Source organism: Paramisgurnus dabryanus, chromosome 1, assembly GCF_030506205.2.
Source record: "Paramisgurnus dabryanus chromosome 1, PD_genome_1.1, whole genome shotgun sequence".
Classification (NCBI taxonomy): Eukaryota; Metazoa; Chordata; class Actinopteri; order Cypriniformes; family Cobitidae; genus Paramisgurnus; species Paramisgurnus dabryanus.
This window is the reverse complement of record NC_133337.1, coordinates 60116770-60134719: the sequence shown is the minus strand read 5'-3', so window position 1 is coordinate 60134719 and position 17950 is coordinate 60116770. Positions and strand designations below refer to the sequence as shown.

The following is a 17950-nucleotide window of genomic DNA, read 5'->3' as shown; positions in this document are numbered from 1 at the left end:
AATATATATAAAAAGTAATTTTCATAGTTTCTGGTAATATGCCTCAAATGCACTCTCACAATGCGAATAAATTGCATTTGCCACTTTTAGGTCTCACTTTATGAAAGTCAACGATTTTAACACCACTTAGAGATCAAGTGTGGGAGTTTAGGTTTTTAGCAAACTGGCATTTATGTACTGCATGTCATGCTTGACATCTTATAACTATGATGACTGTATTTCCAAATTGACAATTACAACTTTGTTAGCTGGCTATAAAACACAAATCCAAAAATAAAATGACTAATCTTTCATCTGGACAAAAGATTAAGTTACAAAACATCCAATTCCTTTTACAGATTTTTATTTATTTTTCTTATTTGCAAGTGCTGTGAGACAGTGAAAATACAGGTTTAACATGGGTTACTTTAAATGGGGAAAAAAATGACAAAAGGAAACTATATACTGCAAATATCCATCACAAATTTACACTTGAAATTAGCACCCAAAACATTAAATACATAGTTAAACTTTTATAACAAAGATTTTTTATACTGTAATTTTAAATTAAACCCAACACCTTTAGTGCAACCCCAGCAACCCGCTCTGTAATACCTGCAGACCACAAATCCAATGTGATCAGCTTTATCCACACACTTCTTGTAATGCTTCATATGGTTATTATTTACAACTAAACATTTGCCATTTTTTTGCTAATTTAATGAATGAAAAACGTCCAAAGGGCTCAGTGTGCAAGGTAAACCTTAACGGAAGGACTGATGTTTAAATACAGGTTAAAAATGAGTAAACATAATAAGGTTTGAGGATAATGAATAGAGATAAAGCTTGATTGGGCGTCTTCTGTGCAGAGATCCAGCCCTGCATTTCAGGTCAATGTAGCGAGGTCATGGGGTCAGTGGTCACCATTATGATGCTACAGCCAGATAACCTGTAGCAGATCTGCAGAAGGAAATATTAACTCAATGGATTTTGCCAACAAACCAGTATTTCTAAATGGCCTAATTCTGGGATTAAGCAGATTTGAAGTTTACAGTAAGTATTTGATGAATGTACAGTATAATTCAGTTTGGTTAAGATCTCATTTTTGACAGAGGTGGCATTTAGAGGCTTTTGTGTCTGAGCTGCTCAATTTTTTGCACCATGCTAAAGACAAATGATACCCGAAGGAAAATGTTTAATTTTAAACAAAAACTGTACAATAAAAAGTCCTCACATTTTAATTTTTACATTTTCTAAAATAACAACGTAAATCAATAACAACATTGGCATTAAAAGCTTTTAAAGACTGTGGACTTACTCCATATTGCTCTTGAGTTGATGAACGGTCCGCTTGTCCAAATACCTACAGAAGAGCGTTAGCAGGTTGGGGGGTAGAAGAAGGGGTTCGACAAGTGTTGTCTGGGATAGTTGCCGGGCTACATGGAATACTGTGTCTGTCCTTAAGAGGAAAAAATAAAACCCTTTGAATTAAAGGCTAAGAGGATTTAAACCAGGTTTTTTTTAAAGTGGGGACCCCTAGTGGTCTACAACCCTGATCCAGACTCCAACACGTGCTGGGTTAAAAATGCCCCAATGTTGGGTTGGCGTTATACAACCATGGGGTATAATAACCCAGAAGTTTGGTTCAAATAACCCAGCATTGGGTCAATTTTTAACCCAGCCTGTGTTCTGTCCAATATATAACCATTATGGGTCAAAAATAACAGCCATTTTTAGAGTATTTATCCAAAAAGAACAAACCTTGGAACGTCACGACTGACCAATCAGAACTTAGCATTTAAAAGAGCCGTGTAATAAGATAAAATATTACACAACATTCTCTCCCTTTGCTGGTGTTAACTGCATTGTACCATCTACCACACCTATAATCCATAGTTGGGTCAAATATGGACAAACCCAACAGTTGGGACAAATACGGACAAACCCAACAGTTGGATAAATTTTACCCCAAATTTTAAGATTCTTAAAGGGACACCATGAAACTTTTGGCCACTAGGGGGTGCTAGACACGTATTTTTCACTTCTAGCGCCCCTAGAGCCCACAAGCGCCGCAGCACTGTCGCAAAGGAAAGGAACTGGCCAACCTTAAAACTAAACTAAAAACTAAACATTTAAAATGCTAAACGATCAACATTTTGAGACAACAGGGAGAAACGCAGTCATGTTACAACTTTCTGATGAGGAACTCGTCGTGGCAGAAGCCATTTCTCAATCTGAAGGTTGCAGCCTCCGGATGTCGTATTTCTAATACGTCATCAAGACTGTCTTATTTCACAATATTAACAATTACAAAGTTGACTATTATACTTAGTTAATCGTAAATTGTTGCAGTATGCTTATGACTTGCGAATGTAATGCTCAGTTTACCTTAATAACCCAGGCTTGATGACGTGTGAAGCCTGCATATTTGACCTCCGGAGGCTGCAGCCTTCCAATTCAGAAACGACCAGACGTATTTCCTTGCCTTTTTCCAAACAAATATTGTTGCATCCTCTCTCTCTCCCTCGCCACCAGGATTTTCCGCAATGGCGCTCGTTATTCCTCTTTTTTGTGTGAAAATCGCTCCAAATCCAAGTAAACCGATGCGTTTAGGTCTGCCGCTTTGTAATACGTCACGCGAGTGACAGCGGAACGCAGCAAATGAGGAAGAGAGAAGAGAGAAACGCTCGGATCTGATTGGTGAATGAATAGGGTTTGGTTTTACACTGTGAGCAAGTTTGAGTGCTATAGCATCCTGGATTGTAATGTAAATATCATAGACACAGTAAAAAGAAAGGTAAATACGTGAACACAGCATCTGAATACAGGGAACTATATGCAATATAATCGCCGTAATTTATAAAGAACATCGCATTTATGTATGAATCAACAGTTTATATAAAAAATTGCCTTAAAGGGGAATCGAACCCGGGTCGCCCGTGTCATAGGTCCGTGACACTAAAGACTGTGCCACAGAGTCACATAATAGAAACTGCTCTCTACACTCCTTAAGTAGCCTCCAGCAAAATTCACGTTAAAAACAAATTGTGTGGAGGAAGTGACGTATGCCGTAAAGCAGTCGAATTTTGTAGTTTTTTTTTGTGCTCTGGTTACTACCACAAACCCTAAGTTTTAAAATACGAGTAAAAGTGATACAGACCCCGGCAGGCTATGGTAGACATGTCATTCAACCTATTTAAAGTCGATGTACTATCACAAGGGTCTTGAAAATGTATTATGAAGGTTGAAAAATTACATGGTGTCACTTTAAATAACCATTTTTAAATGCACTTTCATATACCAGGATTCAAAATCTCCAATACTGGGCTCCATGGGAAGGTCAGAAGACAAAAGCCTTTCTCCTTGTGATAGCAAAGCATACAGCAAGGTCAGACCAAACTGCAAACAAAAAGATTAAGAAATTAAAACCATTGCAAACTGCTCATAAAATGTAAATTGCATGTTAAAGCACACCTTGTTTTGGCAGGCCAGTGTTAACCGTGTATCTTTCGAGTCAGGCAGTGATGTAGTAAAATCTTTCAAAATTCTGATTAGCTGACTGAAAGTCAGTCTACTTATCACAGTCCGGAAAGACGGATACAAAACCGGCAGGTCCTGCGAAGAGCCAGAATGCGACTGAAATTGTAGATTTGTAAGCAATTATTGCTAAAATACAAAAATATTTGTTTCAGACCTCATCTGTATCTCTGCTCATTAACACCGGCAGGTGTTTGGTCACAACGCCGAGAATATTTAAAGCATCATCATGAGACAGAAAGGGAAGGAGTCTCGCCAACATTTTCTTTCCTTTAGAAATAAGTAGGCAAGAAAGAAACTCTTCTCCTGACTCCCTGGAGAGAGAGAATAAGTCATAACATAACAATCTAATGTTGGATCAGTACCTGGAAAACTGGTTGTGTGTGAAAAGTAACGTGTGGTTCATCCTACGAGAAAGTAGGGCAGCGTAGCCGGCCGTAGATCTGCTCCACCTTCCTCTGTGTGTTCTGAATTAATCTTCTTTCTTCCTCTTTGTTGGATACAGTTGCCTTTCGCTTCTCTGCTTCTTCCACCTCTAACAAAACTATAAACAACTGCACGGAGAGTGTTGTTAAGGCATACTAAAAGAGGAAACATGTATGCACCCAAAAGTCTGATTGCAGATCAGGCACTTATCAGTACATACCTTTTCAAGGGTGCTCAACACTTCCAACCTTTGCTGCCTAGTGTCTTTGTGCTCCTGTCCCAAAGGTAAAGCGTGTTATCCAATAAATACAAAATACTTTGGCTCAGCCAAAAACAGCAAAGAAGACCTTACCTCATCAGGTGTGTGCGCATGAACCGCATCGATTGCTCGTCTTGGAGAGAAACATGTTGACACTGCGACCTGTCCTAATGAACCTTCAATGTGCACAACTGTAGGGACACAAGATTTACAAAAGTAACTTTTTGATGGTCCCTTATAGGCATCAGAAAGTCTAAAAGAATGTTGCACTTATGTGTCAACTCACTCATATTGGAGATTTATAAGAGTTAGTAGACTGGTTGCTTAACATCCACTAACATTTTGTGATCGTCCCCCAACAGACTTGAACTTTAAAATTAGGTCAACTTAGGCCAAGTTTAACTTTGTGTTTTTATTTTAACACTGGTTTTTAAAACAAAATTGATCCTCCTATACTTGCACTTCAGAGAAGATCTCGGTTTACAACATCTATGACTGTAAACACCTGAAACATGACCATTAATGCACATTGGGCATGCACGAACAAGTGTAAAAAAAAAAAAAACTTACTGCTCAAATACCAGCATGCCTCTTGCTCATGTAGGCACCAGCAGTGTTATAAAATTCAGTTTAACTGCACAAAAGTTGTTAATCTTTCATCCATTTGTACTGAATTTCATAATGGAGCCCCTGGTGTATTTTAACAGAATAAAAACGACACGCTGTCATGTTAAAGCCAGCGGTCACATATGTTTTGATTAGTGGCGAAAACATGTATCATACTACTTGATTTTGGGTGTTTGTTAATAAACGAATAAGCACAAAAAGTGCTTAAAATTAGGAATTGAACAGCTGAAACGGCAAAGCTTGCAGTTCTGACTCAATGTTATTGCTCACACCATTGTTGTGATGGTCATTGTCATCTTTCAGCAACTTGTTGAATCTTTCGATAGAGATTCAATGAATCAGGGAGGGATACGCAATTATCAATAAGTTAAATCAGGAAGTTAAAGTGGGCAGCCATGCCTTAATTTACAAAAGTATCTGTTAGGGTAGACTACACTGTAACGCAACCCCAGTTTTCGAAATAAAATATCGCAGTATTTACAAATCTCCATTAATGAGGGTCAAAAGATACGTGTACGCTGTCAAAAATAAAAGGTACAAAGCTGTCACTGGGGTAGTACTCTTTAAAAAAGGCCCTAATATGTACCATTTAGGTACAAACATGTATCTTAAAACTGCCAATATGTACCTTTGAAGTACTAATATGCAACTTTTGAGTACAAAGGTGTACCTTTTTGAAAGGGTACTGACCTAGTAACAACTTTGTACCTTTATTTCTGAGAGTGTATGGTGTACAGACCTGCCAACCTTGGAATTCTTTTTGGAATACCATCAGCCTAAGGGACAGAACACTGGTTTTTAACATATAATGGAACACACACACACACACACACACACACACACACACACACCTCTGTACTGTAGTTCTAAGGCAGTGACCACATGCTATTTGAAATGGGAGTAGCGTCGACTGAGCTAACGTTACGTCTTATGTGTTTATTATCATATCATTTCACATAATGAATCCACTGACACGACACACAGCATATGCCGATGGTTAACAAACACTCGTGTTTCAATACTCGTGCACGAGTTTTGGGAGGCATTCCTAGAAAGGAGGGGGGGGGGCTGTTCTTACGCATACGCTCATTTCAAAAAACGACTTGTCAAACATCACCGCTTCCTGTTTGGTGGATGAACCCTGTGCTATGCTTGGAATTTTTTTCTGTTGCGTCACAATGTTTGTTTGTTGTTTAGAGTGACAAATTGTACTTGCGATACAATTTTGGAGTTTTAAAATGAAAAATGTAAACGTAGCCTTATTCCAATCCAACTCCACCCCTACTACTACTCCACTTAGATTATGTTTATATTAGTGCATATTCAGTAATGATTGTGCATAGTGTGGATGTTTTCTGAAATGCCAGTATAGGCGAGGATCATTACCAGGGCTTAATACTTGGGAGTTCCAGTAATTGGCATTTAGGTTTAGTGTTAGTGGTCAACAGAATGTCTAGGAGAACAACAAAACACTGCCAACTATACATACTGTAATGGTTTAACTTAGTTAACTTAAGTCATTCTAGTTGCTTTGTGTGTCAGACCTGGGATGTACAGATCAGGTTTAGTAACATATGGGGTTGTGAGTTTAGGTGGTTCCTTCTTTAACCGGTCGCCCAGCATCTCCTCCTCAGCTAGTTTTGCCTCCATCCTCTGATAGTATTCCTGCAGTCACAATCATGCTTGACAAGTCAAATTTCAACAATATCAGAATGAACATTTACAACATTAAAAAACTAAAATATTACATTTAACATCATACCAGCTTATGTGGCCATGTTCTTAGAGAGAAAAACAAATGTTTTAGCACAAAAAGATTTTAAAAAGCTGAAAGATTGGATATTCCTGTCAAGACGTGTTGTAATATCATTAAATCTTTCCCGCAAGAGTTTTTTTTTTAAAGTTGCCGTTGATTTTCACAAAAGTTTAATGCCTTCCAGAAAATGTTCTTTAAATATATACACTTTAACAAAATACATAAACAAAAAATGAAAGAACAGACCCTCCGCTTTAAAACAAAACATTTCATCCTACCTTCATTTCACATCACCAAATTTTGAGCAAAAAGCTGAAATATTAGCATTTTTGTGAAGGACACATTTAGATGATCATCTAAACATACATAGAGTTCCTACTGTTTGCCCCAAGGGGTTGCTTCAGGGTTTTAGAAGTTGGGCAAGAGCGCCACTTGATGGATATAATACAAACGGTGCTATAGCACCAAAAGTGGTTCTTTGCTCGTAATCATAGAAGAACCATTTTTAGTGCAATATAGCACCGGTGAAGCACCTGTGTAGAACCATATAGCACCACATATGGTTCTACATAGCACTATATGGTTCTACACGGGTGCTTCACTGGTGCTATATGGCACTAAAAATGGTTCTTCTATGATTACGGGCAAAGAACCACTATTGGTGCTATATAGCACCGTTTGTTTTTAGAGTGTAGCGGAAATACGCATTGCCGGAAAAAACGAATTAATAGGGAAGAGTTTTCTCTTAATTGACGAGATAACTCGCCAATGGCGGCGAGTTAAACAAGCGATGTTGGCAAAGATGTCAACTGAGGGGGACACCATCCATAATCACATGACTCTTCTTAGCAGTGCAATGGAGGACAACAGCTCCAATTGGAATAATACCGACAATTCATTTCTTGTTACAGAAATAGCGTTGTATAATCATTTTGTCTGTGTCCATTGCATATTGTGACATTTTACTGAGTTCCTAACTAATTGTTCCGAGTCAGTACGTCTACCTCGAATTGCTTTTAACAAGCGTTAGTGTAAATGTTGATATAAAAATAAGGTGTCCCCACTAAAATGCAAAGCCATCGCCCATAGTGCAAACGACCTTTCAGTCATTAATTTAATTTAAGGCATATAACTAACAGCAGATCTACCCATACTGGCCATATACATAAAACACTGCTGGTATGCAGTTTTGGAATACAGAATAACTATCCAGTACTCAACAATCTTTTAAAGAGTTAAATCAGGCTAAAGAAATCAGGCCTGGTGATACCTGATAATAGTAATCATCATGCGGATTTTCACTTTGTAGTTGGATCATCTGCAATCTGATTATCCATTCCTTCTCTTTATCAGACATGAAATGGGAATAAGGGTCCCAGGTCACTGGCTTCCTGCAATTCACATGAACTCTAAACACTTCCTCATTTATAGGACGTGAAAAAGAAGAGGATCAAAGCAATTGTTTCCTTTCGTAGACAATGTCACACACATTACCTGTGTGGTCTCTGCATTCGTTGACTCAAAAGCCGTTTGTGCTGGGGGTGGAACTGAGCAACAGGACCTGGAGGTCTAAAAGTGAGAAAGAACAATAATAAAAAGTAGAAACACACACATTTAACATTTATGCATTTGGCACACGCTTCAATCCAAAATGACTTTAACTGCATTTAAGCTACATTTTATCACGGTGCGTGCTCCCCAGAAATCAAAACACATAAAATAAAAGACAGCCTTCATTATAAAGTCATAGTTCTCATCACAAATCTAATCTCCACCCTAGAAACTTCTGTGGATTCAGAGAATAACTTTCTTTCACAATCTTAATACAGGGTGCGTCTCAATCACCTCACTTGTTCAGTAATCAGGGCACTGATCAGAGAGTTAGGAATTTTAAGGGATCTTCAATTGTAAAATCATTCTAGTGCACTGAAATTGTCATTCCATCTAAAGAAAATCTTTGTTTTTTTTCAATCCATAGTTGGTTTAAATATGGACAAACCCAACTATTAAAATATCTGATGTGTAACATTATATAAATCAATATAGTTTTTGGTGAGTTCAGTGTGCGGATTCCTTTTTTTGTCTTATTTAGTTGTATTCTTGGATTCCGGCACCTGCTAGTGTTTGGATGTTAGAGAGGGAGACGCGCACATTATATTAGATCCTTGCATTATACAGTAGATGTACATATAGAACAATAAAAGTTTAACATATTGATATTGCTTATGACTTAGTGTGTGCCAAATCTATTAGTTTTATCTGTGATTTTAAGGTATGGATGTGGTCATTTTTGTGGTAATTTTGGATTGATCTCAAAATTAACTTTGCTGACTCAATCTACTTCAAACAGGTTAAAATGTGTGATTAATTGCGAGTTAACTCGTGACAATCATGTGATAAATCTAAAAAATATTATTAATATTTTAATCTATTGACAGTCCTAATATAAGCACAAGCCACTAGACAATAATAGCGAACACAATTTACTTAAAGGTGCCAAAGAATGCATTAACGATATATGATGAACTGTTCTCTGATACCGCTGAAGGAAGGTATGTGGCTTTATGATGTGCAAAAATTATTCAGAGATGGTTTTACATGTCCAATTTCAGCTCCAGGATTTGCCTTTAAAATGAAATGGTCTGCTTGTTTACTTCTGGATTTTAAGCTACTAACAGATTTAAAATTGATTGAAAAGTGGTCTCCTGAAAAGTTAAACCATTTACACAAGTCACCCAAGACAGAAGATCACAAGCAGATCAAGAAAAAAAAAAGTAGATAACAAACCTAAAGCCCTGCATAATATTAGGGGATGGGCTATAGAACGGAGCAGGCCTGGGAGAGTCTGTTCCGAATCGCAGATGCATGAGTTTGGGAGTGAGGGGCATGGGGGTAGAAATACGAGGACGGGAAGGTGAAAGGAAACCTCCTGGCTATAAAAAAGTCAAACAAATAAAATCCATATGAAAAAGCAACATAAGAAACCTTTAGAAATTGTTAAGGTAACCAAATTGAATAAATAAAAGGAGAGGTCACCTGGTTGTAATGTTGTTGTGGTGTAAAAAGCCTTTGGGGACGGAAAGGAGAGCTAGGCATCATGGGACTTAATGGTGCCTTGACAAAGAAAAGAACAAGCATATAACTACATATAAAGTAGCCTGGTCCAACCAGACTCTCGTACGTTTCATTTGTACAGAGAGTCTGGCCACGCTCCATTGCAAAGCGTTACTTCCGTTAAGGAGGGTCCTCTGTTGAAGTTTAAAACTATTGGATCTGCGCAGAGTCACTCAGGATCTGCCATACGCAGTCGCTAACGTGTGGTCGTGACGTATATCATGCGCCGAAACCGGATGGAAACAACAAGTACGAATAATCAGACCAACAAAACTTAGCAAACCTGGTTCTTGCTCCGGCTTTAACTTCTGTATATTTTCGGCAGCTTTGCAACAACGGACCGAATAGCTTTTCTCACGTCTTTCTCCGCTGCCAGTACTGAACTACAACTCAAACTGACGCACGACCTCAACGTCATCATTTTTAACCACCCCCCTCTGTTCGCTGATTGGACTTGCAGATTTTTGCAGGAGAAAACGAAACTCTAAAGAGCAGTCCCAGACGTTCTGCTGAAGCGAAATGAAAATTAAGCGGAAGCACGTAGGGCGGAGCCAGGCTACATATAAAGTGCTTTATCTGAGAAATTAATATTACACATTCACAGCCAGGATCTAAATTGGACCGGGGCCGTCCGGGGCAAATAGGCTGAACGTCTCGCTCTGCACCAGTGTGCCCGCTGGTGTGTGTGCCCGCTGGTGTGTGTGCACTGACGCAAAGTGAATAACGTTTTAGGTAGGCTTCACGCTCGTGATTGCAGGACACCTGCGAAAAAAAGTGAAGGCACTACCTCATAACGACATCTCTGGTTGAAGGACCCAACATAAGGTTGGCCTCTCCTGCCCCGACAAGTGGAAAAAGGCCGAAGAGGAGACATGAAGTTTGGAGAAACGGGTGGGACCCTGCCATGGGCTGATCTGTCAATCACGCCAACAATTGCCTGGTCCTGAATAAAAAGGAAAATGGTAAACTTAAAGATACATTGTACAGTTGCAAAAGACACATGCCTAAATGTTGCACCTGAAGTATCGATGACGCAGATGGTCTGTTGGGCTGCAAAGGTGAAATCATCCACTACAATAAAGAAGGTTGCAAAAATTACATAGGCCAAATAAAAATATAAATTAATAATAATTGCATAATACGGTTGACTACACACTGTATTTGAATTAAGGTCCTCCCAGTAGGCGCTGAGGCTACAATCCACAATGGCGCTATCAATACTCTGGGATAACATCCAGGCAATGGAAATAAAAAGTTCCAAACATGAGAAAGGAAAAAACAAAGCGGATACAAAATATTCATGTAATCAAGCATCAGAACAATCAAGTGAACCTTCAGGCTGGGGCGACCCTCCACAGTCTTCACCACAGCTGGGTCATCAAATAACTGCCCACGACTGACTCTTCCTCTCTGAGACCGGCTTGTTGAAAAATGGGACTGAACGGTAGGTCCGGATCTGGAGGGTGAAGGGGAACTTTGAGGGGTAGGAGAGCTGGGAGGTGGTGGAGGTGATGACTGCAGTGTTGGAGAGCTGCTGTCGTCACCACACAACAGAAGAATATCTGTAGGGTCAGCCTCTGGATCTTCAACGTTGGCATCTGAGACAAATTTTGCATGTTTAAAAAGATTAAAAACATATAGCGACATTCTATTGGCACATTTTTTTAAATATTGTGATCTTTAGACTCTCAAGCTCTTACTAATGCATACTTGAGCTTCTAAAGAACAGTGGGCCACACTTAAAGCATCATTTTATGATGACTGTATTAAACAATGCATCAAAGTTTGACAAGCATCCCTCCTCCACCCCATTGCCTCGCTCTCAGCTAGGAAATCTATCCCAGTTGGGGGGCACTCTGGATTCGGGCTTAATTTCCGAGCTCGGAGCCCTCATTTCCTATTGATTACATGCGAACTCGTGAAATACTATTTTGACTACACATCAAACCTATCATTTTTTTTTTCATTTTTTATAAAGTTTTTTGTAAAAAAAACATTTATAATCAAACACAATGATATTGACAAAGTTCACTTATTTTAAAATAATTTAATTTCATCAGACTGTCAATAAAAACTAGACTCCAATAAAATGTGTCAAATCGGCATGTAAAAAAGTGCTAAACCTAAGCCAAACGTCTCCTCGTTGTAGAAATCAATCTCTTCATCCTCTTCTGCCATCTCCTGTAACAGCCCAGATTCCTCATCTCCTCGGTCACTCCACTGATCTCCATTCTCTGGCCAAACAGCATCAGGAACAGATTCCCCCGTTTTCTCCTGAGTTTAAGAGAGAAACCAACTGATTCACAACTAATTATGCAAACAATTATTAAACTCACCAACTGTAAATGTATTGTAGGGGCAGTTGACATGACAATCAAGTTAATAACTGCAGTGGGATATGATGCCTTATGTCTAAAACTACATTTTAACCTCGGAGAACCCACGGGGTCAAATTTGTTCAATAGAATAAATGGGTTTTTGGATTTTCCTGGGTTCTCTTAATGACAAAAAAGGAATATTTGCACTTTTAAAAAAGTCATGTCACCTACTCAAACTCTGTAAACCTCACATCAGCAAAATAAAATAATGTATATGAAAAAACATTAAGTGTGCACGTGTAAACATACTATACATCTGTAACACACCAATTGCACACTACATTTCCTAATTTACTTACGGGCTGTTCGGAATCACCCATTTAAATATAGTCTATTTCACTATTTCATGAAATATTTCGTCACGCTTCCACAAACGTTAGCGTCTACAGCGCCACGTGCTGCATGACAGGGGCTTATTAGCGTTTGTAAATGGACACACCTGCGCGCGTGAAGGCGTGCTCTAAACACACAAACAGGAAGGGGTCGATGGCGACATTTTCTTGTTTATTTTATATTAATAACAGTGGAGATTTTAATTCATATCAGTCACTCAAATAACTCATTATGGTTATTGAGTTCAATGTTTTGCATGTCCGAAAACGTTAAGAATTCTATCAAGCTTGGTGAACAATGCCATTTGCTTCACGTTTTAAAACAAACAATTTTAAAAATACATATAAATATGATTTATAATGACACATATTATTTAATAAGCAAGACCACTTACTGCATAATAATAATAGTAATAATTATTATAATTATTATTAATGTAACTACTACTACTAGTACTACTGTTAATGATGATAATAATAATAATACGAATAAAGAAATTACTTGCCAGGTAATTTAGTTAAGTACTCATTTTCTAGCTGTCCACCTACATTTTTTCCACTATATTTGTTGACATTTTCTTAACCGTGATCTTTACAATTATAGCCAAACCTATCACTAGAAATGTCTTGTAATAATGTATAAACGGAATAATGTTGAGAGGACTTAATTGGCAACGTTTAATCCTAGAGCTCCATCTAGTGGTTATTTAACTGTGGCGTTTCTGAAATTTGGTCCAAGTGAAAGGATTTGGTTGTCCTGTACTAGATTAGCTCCTGAATATTTAATAAGTTACTTGACTAAGACCACATGGTCATCGATTGGCTAAAAGGTAGACGTGAAATATTAATTTAAGATTATTAATTAGGAAGACCATACTCTGATAAGGTTACCAGGGGCGTTATTTACAAATGAGGGGACATTCACCATAGAAGAATGGTTTACATTCCAGGCAATTTAATTTTTTTTCTGTATTATTTTAATTATTTGATTAGTTTATGTTTACATTTGTTGTACACCTAATCCTTGTAGTCTAAATTCTTATGCTGTTTGTACATGACATTATATAATAAAAAGAAGTGGGGTAACAGGAATGTTAAATAAATAAATTTCTGTTTATCAAAAGTCATAACAAGCATAGCATAGGAAATATTCAAGAGATATAACGACTATGCTTCAAATGAGATATTAATCAATTCCGCAGGGGGCGCCTAATGGCTCAAAACCCGAATCTTCCATTCAGCCTCATTACATTTTTTTATTGTATTTATATATTACGTAAAAAAGTCATAAACCACATCGTATAATTAAAATCAAACTATTAGTAATATACCATAAAAAATGTTTTATAAATCTTTTTTTAATTATTTAAAACGTATATTGTTCTGGAACCACAAACGACTGTGGTTGGTCCATTATGACAAGAGGATAAAAAAGTAACAAATACGCGTGACAGTGTCTTCTGCTTCAGTATCTTTACGGACAACCTAAACAATAATAATGAAAAAAAAACTTGAATAAAAATAGTCAAGAGTTAAAATATGAGAATTATTATTTAGTCAGCTTGTACCTGACCAATCTGTGGCATAGATCTAATCCCCGCCTATTTCACATCCCGTGGGGCGCTGGAATGCTGACGTCAGTGTCAGCTGTCCTTACACAGCAATCAATGTTCTCGTGCCGGTAGGACATGCAGTTAGTCAGGGGCCCGTCCCAATAATACAGTATATTAAGTGAACTTACAGTCGTACAATGCATTGACTACAAATATCGACTGAGTTTCAGGGTGGATACTTTGAAAACAGCACTTCTGGATTCCCACGCCCAGTGGTGTTCTCCTTTAATCGGATGAAATTGTTCACGCAGCCCATCAAATAAGGTATGGATCTTCTCTATAACTGTATGTCTCTGTTGCTGATGTTATTTATGTTGCTTTACTATAGGTTGTATAGCTTACTCATAGTAGCCTGATCATGTGCAGTCGGTCTAGGCTTTGTTTACAGTGCTGAGTCGGTATAGCTGCTGTAGCAGATGCTAAAAAGATGGGAAAAGTCTAACTGCAATGTACACTATTCCTATAGAAAAAAACATATGCTTACTCGAACTATAAACAGTGCTATTAGCGATCTTATTACTAAAAGTAATTGTAATGTTTATTGTATTTTGTATGCACGACATTTCTATATAATGCAGATGATAAAATATAATTGTATATTTCATATTATAAAGTAAAGCAGCAAAATAAACATTTTCATAAAATATATTTTTAACATAAATCATACTTTGACAACTATATTTTGACTCATTTAAAAATTTATATTTTATTATATTCATATTATTTAAATGATTTACAGGAATTATCTTCAGTTTGCAGTGGTGCCACTTGTTAGGTGGTTATTCACTTTTTTAAAAGTAATTTTTCAGTAAGTAATATTACAACTTTTTTGTAATGCCTTTTGAAAAGATATGTTTTTATGAAATCTGCCAGTGTTGTTATTGGGCAAATTATACTGGCAGTTAAGCATCAAGTAATGTTAAAAGTTTAGTATTACTTGGTGTGCACTTATCAGAATGTCCCTGATCAGACAGAATTATGAAATAAAAAAAAAATATTCATTATGTGTATATTATAGCACAACACACATCTAGTACAATATATTATACTTCAGTACTGTATTTTATATACAGTAGGCTACCAGTCAAAAGTTTGTACACAAATGGAAGTGTGTCCAACCTTTGACTGGTACTGCAAATGAAATACTGTATATACATAAACAGAACATACTGTATATATACATAAACACATAAGTAAGTTATGTAAAAGAAGGGCTTGACAACGTTTTTATATCAGTCTTGAATTTTAACGTGAACCCACAGTGTTCTGCATGGACTTTAGACTTTCATTGATAAAAAAGTGTTTGCTCTCCATCTCTTTCATTTTTGTTTCATTTTGTGAGGGTGTGAAAGTTGCGCAAGCTTATTTCATAAATGGCTCTGAAATATCTGAGAAAGACCTCACATTTGCATGTGCAAAGGTATGAGCATGTTTAGTAACAACACAAACATACTAACATTAGTGTGCGTCTTTTTAAACCATAAATTGTAAAAAAATATGGACGTAGTGTCCTTGACATCACCCATAGGTTTGTGAGGAGCTTTTTTGAAGCCAATAGTACACTCTAAAAACAAACGGTGCTATTTAGCACCAAAAGTGGTTCTTTGCTCGTAATCATAGAAGAACCATTTTAAGTGCCATATAGCACCGGTGAAGCACCTGTAAAGCACCCGTGTAGAACCATATAGTGCTATGTAGAACCATATGTGGTGCTATATGGCCCCTATATGGTTCTACACAGGTGCTTTACAGGTGCTTCACCAGTGCTATATGGCACTAAAAATGGTTCTTCTATGATTACAAGCAAAGAACCACTTTTGGTTCTATATAGCACCGCTTGTTTTTAGAGTGTATGCGGTGCCTGCCATCGCCATCTTGGCTGCGTGTCACCGCGCATCACTTGCAGATAACTGAAAATGGATAAAAGGGCGGGACATGGGTGAAGCTGAGGTGGCTGGTTGCTGAAACCACGCCCGCCTTGCTCGACTCTAGTGACAGCAGTGGCATTTCACTTGTCACTCAATTGGTCACGCCCTTAATTATGCACAACTTTAAGGCTTAATTTAATTTAAACAGATGAGTTACAAAATAATTTACCCCCCTCACAGTTGTCATGAAGTGCAAAATTGGCTATAAAGACCAAAAACACTTTTTGTGCCAGACTGTAAACACATTATTTTTTTACTGTAAAGTTGGCCATTTTAACATGGGGGTCTATGGGAATTGACTACTATTTGGTGCCAGCGGCCAGTGGAAGAATTGCAGTTTAAGTCACTTCCATATTGGCTTCATCAGAGAGATCGGAAAGATGCCCCTTGGTTTAAATGCGTCTTTTCTTCCGCCCCTGTTTTAACAACTTGCCCATGACATCCTCTCGAAGTATTCAGGGCAGACGCGGTCAAAAAATGTTGACAAAAAATACGGAAATGTGTCTCTCTCTCATCCACTTATGATCTGATCGACCAAAACGTGTCTATATAATGGGTGTAAAAATGTCAGCACTACTTGACTTCTGCCACCTGAACAAGAGACTCAAAGACTGAAGTGAAAGGATTGGCTGGCTGGTGTCACTACGGTGAGTGACCTGGGTCGGCAATAGCAAACAATGGAGTGCGCTTTGCTGGACAAACAAGTACTTACACCATTTTAAAGCATTTTATCTTTTATAAAATAACAATAATATCGGCGGCATATCTGCTGCATATACACCAATACAGATATATCTGCGACAGGCTCATATTTGCTGATAAAATCAGCAAACAATAAATCGGTCGGGCTCTAGTTAATAATGAATAAATCAAAACAAATGTGATATTTTTAATGTCAGACATGGGTTGTGATGCTTAAATGTGCTCTATTGGCGCTTTTCCATTGCATAGTACCCCACGGTTTAGTTTAGTTTGGGTCGGGTCAGCTTACTTTTGGGAGCTTTTCCATTGGGTGCAGTACGTAGTACCGAATGACGCAACCGGTGTTTGAACAGAAATTGTCATGTGAGACCGAGGTAGTGATAAACGCGATGAGCAAACATCTATTTGTGGTGGCCAATTTTAATTGTGGCGGACTGATAAATAAATGAATGTATGGGAATATACAACGGCGCTCTCACTTGTATAATGTTACAGCATTATGCAGCGCAAATATAACGACACGCCTATAATCCCTCCCACTACGAAGTGATACTAAACTCGATGGAAAAGCTAACCACTCCAAAGTGAGGTGAGCTGACCCGACCCAAACTAAACTAAACCGTGGGGTACTATGCAATGGAAAAGCGCCATAAGCGAATTCACACGTTTTAGGCCATAAAACATTTTTTGTTTCATACAGTAAACATCTCCTCACTATCTGCTAGCTCCCTGTCCCCTGAACACACTGTAAAAAACGTGGTCTCTGTAGACAGCTCAGGCTCCACAAACTGCAACAAAAACAAAGTTGTCAAACCTACCACCATGAAACATAAAAAAAGTGTTCCAGCCAATAAACGACAAGAAGGATTTGGGAGTGGTGGTCGCTCTGACAACACTTTGAACGTCAACAAGAAGTGACATCACACAGATTCGCTTAGAGCGCCTTTAAGGTTTGTGACAGACATCTAGCTGCAAAAAGAAAGAGCAAATGTGAGCAAACTATGAGACAATAAGTGATCTTTTATGATCCATGTAATGATCCATGACCCCATTCATCTCTTGAATAATGCAAACTGCTTTTAAATGTCTGTTAGTCTGGACTTTACAAATAATTTGCTATCTGAGCTTTGCACAATCTTTGGTTTTCTTTTCAATATAGGAAGTAGATTAGTCGCCTTTTAGTATCTCATACAATCTGCCAGTTAAGCCTTACTAATGTTAGTTAGTCTGGGATGTCGCATCTCGTTCAGAACTTGCTGGATAAAGTATTTAATGTACTTAATGTCTTTGGCAAATATT

The 17950-nt window shown here is 37.8% G+C and overlaps 2 protein-coding genes across 6 annotated transcripts in view; one reads left to right on the top strand and one right to left on the bottom strand.

Moving 5' to 3' along the window:
- Positions 1-358: 358 nt before the first annotated feature.
- On the bottom strand, positions 359-12464 carry patl2 (PAT1 homolog 2). Its single transcript, XM_065242660.1, has 19 exons — positions 12376-12464; positions 11822-11972; positions 11031-11296; positions 10855-10920; positions 10716-10769; positions 10486-10641; positions 9621-9698; positions 9372-9517; positions 8079-8153; positions 7855-7975; positions 6373-6493; positions 4295-4392; positions 4163-4216; positions 3928-4070; positions 3674-3830; positions 3454-3594; positions 3281-3378; positions 1298-1438; positions 359-939 (listed from the first exon to the last, which is right to left on the bottom strand). Exons 1-19 carry the CDS (start codon positions 12394-12396, stop codon positions 906-908), a joined length of 2121 nt encoding a protein of 706 aa, XP_065098732.1. The 5' UTR covers positions 12397-12464; the 3' UTR covers positions 359-905.
- A 1583-nt stretch (positions 12465-14047) lies between these two features.
- The window catches only part of ccser2b (coiled-coil serine-rich protein 2b), a 158837-nt gene continuing 154934 nt past the window's right edge, over positions 14048-17950 (top strand). For all 5 annotated transcript variants that reach the window (XM_065242656.1, XM_065242655.1, XM_065242653.1 and 2 more), the window contains exon 1: positions 14048-14285. The gene's annotated coding sequence lies outside the window, so the exon portion shown is untranslated. The remainder of the gene's footprint in view (positions 14286-17950) is intronic.